This window comes from Coccinella septempunctata, chromosome 1 (assembly GCF_907165205.1).
Source record: "Coccinella septempunctata chromosome 1, icCocSept1.1, whole genome shotgun sequence".
Taxonomy (NCBI): domain Eukaryota; kingdom Metazoa; phylum Arthropoda; class Insecta; order Coleoptera; family Coccinellidae; genus Coccinella; species Coccinella septempunctata.
In genome coordinates, this window is record NC_058189.1 from 24,353,137 (window position 1) to 24,361,617 (window position 8,481).

General features: G+C 39.9%; 1 protein-coding gene across 1 annotated transcript; it reads right to left on the reverse strand.

The window, feature by feature from the left end:
* Window positions 1-793: 793 nt before the first annotated feature.
* LOC123318679 lies at window positions 794-6,587 on the reverse strand. Its single transcript, XM_044905405.1, has 2 exons — window positions 4,484-6,587; window positions 794-1,059 (listed from the first exon to the last, which is right to left on the reverse strand). The coding sequence occupies exons 1-2, from the start codon at window positions 6,585-6,587 to the stop codon at window positions 794-796; spliced, it is 2,370 nt and encodes a 789-aa protein (XP_044761340.1).
* Window positions 6,588-8,481: the final 1,894 nt, after the last annotated feature.

Below are 8,481 nucleotides of genomic sequence, written 5' to 3' on the forward strand. Positions count from 1 at the left end.
CTGATGTTGTAATTCTTCGAAACTTTAAATTTGTGTCATTCATTAAAGAATCATCTTTTTCAGATGGAAAGGCTATGATTTGAGGGCGATGATCCCCTATCTGTAGATTTTCTGTGCTTGTGGTGTTCAGTTCAATATAAGAGAATATATTATCGATTAGAGTGGAGGTATCCTTTGTTATTCTAGATGGTTCATGCATTTTGTATTCTCCATTGTAGCACCTGAATAAATTGCATAGTTTTTCCTTATCCTTGTTTTCATTTAGCATATTTACGTTGAAATCACCGGATACGATCCATTTGTATTTTGTGTATTTATCGAGCAATAAGATGTTCTCTAGGATATTATCCAGTCTATTCAAAAACTGATCTAAATTCGCCTTTGCGATCTATATACACTGAAAACTAATAATTTTTCTTGGGGAATTTTTACTGCAGATATTTCAGATATTATATCTTTCTTATACATTCCAAAATTTTCTATTTCTTTATAAAGCAAACTATTTTTGACAAGTATTAGAGAGCCACCGTTCTTAAGCTTGGCTCTACAGAAGTGATCAGCAATGTTATAATCATTCAGAAATATTTTTTGCAAAACCAGACTCTGCTCATCACTAAACCAATGTTCAGTTATGCATACAATGTCAGGGAATTTTTTCATCAGTGCTATATTGAGTGTGTTCAGCTTATTCCGAAGACACTGAGCATTTAAATTCAGTAATGTGATATTTTCTGTTATTGATTTGGTTTGGCGGTTAATTTCTGTTGAAAATTTGTAAAAGAGCCACACTTTTTTATTTCCATTGTTTCTTCCTCGGAATGCAGTTGATCTCATTGTTTGTTGTTGTTTTAGCTGTGCCAATCATTCTCATTCGCCTAGATACTACTTTCCTCCATGGCGTTTCTATAATATTAGTATTAGATTCTTCTCTTCTGTTTTTGTCCAAGTTATGTATGTTTGTATTTTTATGTTTACTTTCCGCAACCATAGAGAAACTATCAGCCGTCACCGGTACTACTTTGTGGTTATCTTTGAGCGTAGCGTTGACATTTCCTTGACCTTTAGGCGGTATCGTTTTAGAGGCTCGTATTCAGATGACTGGTGTTTCTACTTAGTGACGGCGCTTGTTCAAAAATCTGGGTGTTGAGATTTTTGGCAATTACTTAAAAGTGGACTGTTACCAAATGATTGAGTTGGAGATGGTAAAATAAAATCTTTATTGTATATCAAACACTTCACATAATAAATAGACACTCGCATGAAGTAAAATTATATACAACATCTAAACAGAGTGAACCTATTTACAAGTATTGAGAAGTTATTGAGAGAATTTGAGAGTAATGTTTCAATGAGAAAATCAACGTTGTATTTGCTTGAGAGAAAGAGCAGGTTGAGTGAATTTCATGTATCGAGTAACAAGATCAATTATTATGCGTTTGATAAGAATTGAGAGAATTGAGATAGATCTACTTAAAAACGTGTCTATGTATTTTGAGTTGCATAATAATTGAGCTTGATAGTTATGAATTGATGTGAGTGTTATCATGCAAGCACAACGTTCACAGTGATAGAGTTTACAATTTCATAAACTGTCTCGCTATCAGAAAAACAGAAGGTTGCAGTGACAACTTGAGAAGTTAGAGATATGTAATGTAGTGAGACAGGTGTAATGAAACAGAATGAGAGAGAGATGATTACCAACGCTTACAGGAATAGCAAATCTATTAGAAAAGCAGAAGGTGTTTTATGAGAGTACATAAATTGAGGTGAGTTGTGTTACAAATGTAATGTAGAGAAATGAAATATTGTAAACGTAGAAAGAGTTAATGAGTAGTATTCATAATTGAGATGAAACAAGAAGAGCAGTTCATAACGTTAGAGAAAAGAAATAAGGCATCATAATTTTCAGGTAATAGAGTCATGAGAAAGTTTATATAATAATAAATTATACTTATTGAGTTGAAATCAGGTTGGACCTCCTCGAGCGTTATCACAAACCAGTCTGTCCAAGAGAGTTGATTGAGTGTATTCCATTATTCAGAGTTCTGAGTGTGGTGAGATGGATTTCGATCTGGTCTATGAGAAGCCTTCGAAGTGTCCAACTTGAGCGTAGAGGTACCTGAAACTTAAGAGGCCTGAGAAGTCTGATCGTAAGAGGTGTAAAGTTAATCTGAGGTGACATGTATACAAAATGAGAGTGAATACAAGTATGTAAGCTTCTAATAGAGTGGTGTGAAATGTGAACTTGGTGCTAAAATTAGAGAAATTAAAATGTGAGTTGTTTTCGAGATGATATGATTTTAAGCGAATGGAATATCGATGCATTTTGAGGAGGTTGAAGCAGTTAGGTACATTGAGCACGTGGTTGATTGAGAGATTTGGAGAAAATTGAGAAAATATACATGCAAATATGATAGAGAGATGTAGAGCAGAATATTTCAAATGTAATTGTGAGAAAATGCATAGCGATGGAGTGAATGTTGAGAGGAAAATTATGTAGAATGATATTCTAACGTGACACATGCAAAAAATGATTACATTTTGTTGAGTGAAAAAGTACTGTACCTTTTTGAGATGTTGATCGATAGATAATTATAATATAAAATAATATTATTAGATTTGAGCTGACTGAGAAAGTTGAGAGTGCACTGAAAAATCACGTTAAGAATTTAGACCAAGTTCCAATTCACTTGAGCGAACGAAGAATCTAAAGAGAATTGATTAAATTGAGCAGATTCAACAGGTTCCACCGGTTTTTTTGAGCAGCTGATTGACAGCGATTTTAAGGTTACGTTCACAGAAGCATGTAACGATAAACGTAGTCACTGAGTTGCTAGAGATGTGCATCGAGTGGTAGAGTTGGGTTAAAAATTCCTCCAATTTTTAACATTCCGGCCGCCATAATTAACGTAGTTGATTATAATCGAGTAGTTCTTCGTGAAATATCCGTTGTGAGGAAGTTGAGGCAATCCATCACTCCAGGGTCTGAGCTACTCAATCCACCCATAACTGGAGCGAACAGACTGCTTTCAATCCTCAGAGTGTGGAGGAATGGATGAGATGGCTGCACTTGAGATGTGGGTAGTTGTGCCATGAGTTGTTTAGAGCGGTGCCACAGTGCCTTGCACACAGAACATATTTCAGTATATGGGATTTAACTGGAGCTCTTCTTCCAATGATCCCATACCTTTAACGTATTGTGACTAGAGTGAGTTGAGTGCCTCCATGTAGAGTTGTTCGGTGAGTTTCATCTATAACCAAAGAAGTAAATTGAGAATGTTGAGGAAGAATAATTGGATGCTTGCTATCTGGGTCGAGCTGAGAATGGGAAATTCGTCCGCCTACACGAATTACACCATTGTTGTCGAGGAATACAGTGAGTCTACTGAATACATGTGAAGAGAGAAGTGGAGTCTGTGATTGAAGAGCCTTGAGTTCATGTGGAAAGTAGACTTTTTGAGTTGCCTTCGAGATGCTTCCAAGTCAGTTGAAGTCAGGTGTGTGAGGTGTGCTGGATCCAGCTTACGTTGGAGTCGTGCGAGAACCTTTGAACAAATAGAGGTAATTCGTAACAATTTATTCAAACTGAAATACCTGTAGTTGAGATCCCATGAGTAGTCTGACGTAGTGGAGGTGAGTATGGAGATGGCTGGTCTTGCTTCTGATTCATGGTCGGTTGTCGGTGCCGGCTGACGATTTGGCCATGAATCTTCTGACTTGGAAAGCCATGGTGGTCCCGTCCACCATAGCGAGTGGTTGCGAAGTTGAGATGAAGTTAACCCTCGTGATGCACAGTCGGCAGGATTGTCTTTGCCGGAAATATACCTCCAATGGGCCCTTGGAGTTAGATCTTGGATTGTTGCAACTCTGTTCCGTACAAAGTCCTTCCAACGTGAAGGGTGAGTGTTGATCCAAGCTAGAGTGATTGAGGAGTCCGTCCATAGAGTGGTTGAGTGAATGTTGAGAGCTAAAACATTATGCGCATAATTAACGAGTCGAGAGAGGAGAAGAGCAGCTGATAATTCGAGTCTCGGGATTGTGAGTGGTTTTAAAGGCGATACTTTGGTTTTGGAGCAAAGCATTGTAACTTTGCATTCCTTGGACGGAGTTCGAACGAGAAGGTAGAGAACGGCTGAAATGGCGAGTTGAGATGCATCAGAGAAGCCGTGGAGTTGGATGAAGGAACCCTCTTGAGTGTTAATCCATCTTGGAATTGTGATGCTGGCCAGCTTGGAGAGATCTTCACTGATGTCGTACCATTTCTGTTGGAGTAGTTGAGGTAGAGGTTCGTCCCATGATAACTTTTGGAGCCATAATTCCTGCAACAACATTTTAGCCCTAATCGTAACAGGGGAGACTAAACCGAGTGGATCAAATATTTTAGCAATATGAGATAGAACTGATCGCTTGGTGATCAAAGACCCAGATAGATTGGAGCTGACTTTAAAAGTGAAATAGTCATCTTGAGGGTACCAGATTAGACCTAACACTTTAGTTGAGTGAGAATCTTCATTGAATGAGATTGGAGTGGCTGTTGATTCTCCCTCTTGAACGACGTGAGAGAGACTTGAGACGTTTGACTGCCATTTTGCTAGCGGAAGGCCGGCCGCCATGCAAAGGTTCTGGAGTTGTTTGGCAATTTCGAGAAGTTGATGTTCAGTATCTGCTCCACCACAAATATCATCGACATAACGACCTTTCGTTAATGGAGGAATGGCTAGTGGAAAGTTGTGACCCTCATCTTTGAGAAGTTGGAGAAGAACTCTGATTGCCAAAAATGGAGCTGATCTAGTTCCGTATGTGACTGTTGTGAGATGGTATGTCTTTACGTTGTTATTTGAGTCGAGCCAAAGGATGCTTTGAAGATCCCAATCATCAGGATGAACAAGAATCTGTCTGTACATCTTTGTGATATCTGTAGAGAAGACAAATTTAAATTTACGCACCCACATAAAAACATCTATCACGTCGAGTTGCAGTTTCGCTCCGGTGTGCATAATATCGTTGAGAGAAATACCAGTTGAGGTGGGGCTGGAGCCGTTGAAGACTACTCGCAGTTTCGTTGTAGAGCTGTCTGTTTTGAGAACACCATGATGAGGAAGAAAATATCTTGAGCTGACCTTTTCTGACGAGACTGGTTGCATGTGCTGGAGGAGTTCATATTCATCGAGAAATTGGTGGTAGAGCAGAGAGTAGTCAGGATCCTTGTCGAATTTCCGAATCAAGGCTTGCAGACATCGGAAGGCTCGTTGTCTGGAAGAACCTAAGACGTCAATAGATGATTTCAATGGTAATCTTACCATGTTTTTCCCTGAGGAGAGCCTAGAGTGAGTGGAGACAAAGTGGTTTTCACATTCTTGCTCGTCAGAGGTGAGATGTGACGTAGACGTTGGTTGAATTTCTTCCTGTTCCCAAAACTTAGTGAGGAGATGATGAAGGTCTTCATCTTGAACAGTATGAAACATTGGAGATTGGATTGGAAGGCGTTCCTGTTCTTGACACACAGGTCCTAGGATTAGCCAGCCGAAGATTGAGAGTTGCGCGATTGGAGATGATGGAGGGCCTTTTTTCATCTGAGGAAGAACAACTGAGCCATATACATCAGCACCCAAAATGATGTCGATGGCTCTTGAGATGTGGTATTCTGGATCAGCTAACTTGAGATGCTGGAGATGTATAGATTGCTGAAAACATGTATAGAAGGAAGGCAAATTAGAGAAAGATGATGAGAGAATGTGAGCATCAATATTTATGGTTTGATGGTCATACGTCGACTTGAGAGTGAGGGCGAGAGATCCTTGTGTCTTAGAAGTCTTTCCATGAATTCCCACAATTGTAACATGCGACTTCCTTCTAGAGGTGTTGAGTTTTCTGGCTAGATCTTGAGAGATGAAGGTGAGCTCGGATCCACTGTCTATGAGTAGTCGAACCGTGTGTGATCCTGTTGAGGTGATGAGATGGGCGATGGCAGTGGCGAGGAGAGTGTTGAGTCGTGGTTGAGGTAGCTCCCTTTGAGCAGATTTTTGAGATGTGAGAGCGTATTGTGGAAGCACTCGAGGGGGTACCGGTGGAACTTTGCAGTGTGGTTTACTGCTGAGAGGAGCATCATGTAGAAGTGTATGATGACGACTTCCACAGATTTTGCAGATCTTTGTCGTTCTGCAAGAGTGGCAATGATGTCTACCGAGGCAGTTAGAGCAGAGGATGCGATGTAATACTACATCAGCTTTTTCTTGAGGTGAGCGTTTGGAGAAGCGAGGGCAATCTGCAATAAAGTGGTCGTGTCCACAATCATCACAGGTGTAGTTGGGCATAGAAGAGACTTTTGAGATTGGAGTGTTCGAGGAGGCCGATTTGCTTGAGATGAGTGAAGGAGAAGGTTTACTTTGAGCTGTAACCTTTTGAGAGATGGTGTGCACTGTTGTGCGAGAGCGAGAGGATTCTTGAGATGACCGTCTCTGGTTGGACTCAGTCCATTCTAGAGCTCTAGAGCGAGATTGGAGGAATTCCATCAACTGAGCGAAGGATAGAAATTCCGTATTAGAGGAGATGAGAGTTTCCCAATGAGTGCGAGAGGCGTGATCCATACGATTGATGATATGGAACACCAAAAGATTGTTGTTCTGCTCTAGATCTTCACCTAGAGCTTTCAAACTTTGGAGAGGATTGACGATGCTGTCAATAAATTGACGAAGAGATGAGGCGGTAGAATTTTTCTGATTCGCCAATGAGAAGGAGAGAAGTTTTGTGTATTGAGAAGAGAGGAGCAGCCTTTTGTTTTCATATTTATCCATAAGCTTCTTCCAAGCTATGGGGAACGAGACTTCCGTTAAGGGAAGACTAGAGATGGTGTCGAGAGGTTCTTGAGAGAGACATGTCCGAAGGTAATGTAACCTTTCAATGTCAGACAGGATGAATGAAAGTTCTCCAGGCATTTTCCACACTGAACTTTTTTTTGGACCACTTTTCTACCACAATGGGCGCATTTAACTTCACTTTTTTCTTTGTTTTAATCAGCACGTAACTCAACTTCGCCTTCACTCGACGCCATCATGCGCAAATCCGCATGATCCAATGGAACTGTAGAGGATGTATTAGAAGATACTGTGATATCAAGCTATTAATTCAACAATATGATTCAATGTGCATATGTGCATATTGTGAGAAGAGATTATACGCTGAACGAGATAGTATCTGGTGGCGTGGCTATATTATTGAGATATGATGTACATTATAAAGAGATACAGCTCACACGTCACTGCAGGCAGTCGCTGTTGAAGTTGAATTTCCATCAAAGACAACACTGTGTAGCATATATTTACCAGACGGGAATTGGTCTACTAGGGAAATCGATGATATAATCGAACAACTTCCTTCCCCAATCATATTAATGGGTGACTTCACTGCACATAATTTGTTATGTGGATCAATAAAAACCGACCGAAGAGGAAGACTGATTGAAAATTGGCTTGAAAGGGACGATCTAACCCTATTAAATACCGGTTCACATACGCACATGAATACTATCATATCATATACCTATCATATTACTGCAGTAATACGTTCTCAGCAATAGATCTCAGAGTTCATATTCTAGCCACCAAACTACTCTGGACCGTAGACGACGATCTGCACAATAGTGATCACTTTCCAATAATTGTTGAAACTGAAGAATTGAGGAGAATTCATTACGCCCCACGACGATGGCTCAATAGAAAAGCCAATTGGCAGAAATTTAGGACTGGGTTGATCCCTCCTGAGAACGTAAGTGTTAAATCTTGCAGATGGAAGTATCCCAAAGACCAGTTCCATTTCGTTGAAATATGTAGTGCCATGGTGGAACCACGAGGTGAGCTCTTTAAATAAAAAAAGAAGACAGCCTTAAATCGCTTCAAAAAGCACCCTACAACTGAAAACTTGATAACATTTAAAAAAGCTCGAGGCCAAAAGGAAAATCCTCGAATCCAAACGACAAAGCTGGAATCAATATATATCATCCATAACAACTAATGAGAGTCTAGGGAATGTTTGGAAAAAAATAAAATCAATTTCAGGGAAACATAACCCAAATCCAATAACATGCCTGAAAGTACGAGAGGATGTTCAACTACGGTTTTAGAGGCACCCTTCCAATGTTCATTGAGTCCTTCCTAAAAGACAGAAAATTCAGAGTAAGGGTCGGGAACTCACTTTCAGCCATTAAACATCTGGAAAATGGGGTTCCACAGGGATCCACACTTAGCTGCAAACTGTTTACCATAGCCATCAACAAAACCACAAAAAACGTTGACCCGGAAATAGTGAAATGTTTGTACGTGGATGACTTAGCCATATTATTATCTGGCAAATCCATTGAGGAAATTAGTAGCAAAATTCAAAAGGCCATTATTACAATCATTTATAATGGGGAGAGTATTGGATATGAATTCGCCTAGGAGAAGACATACTGTGTCCATTTTTGCCGTATGAGAAAATTGCATC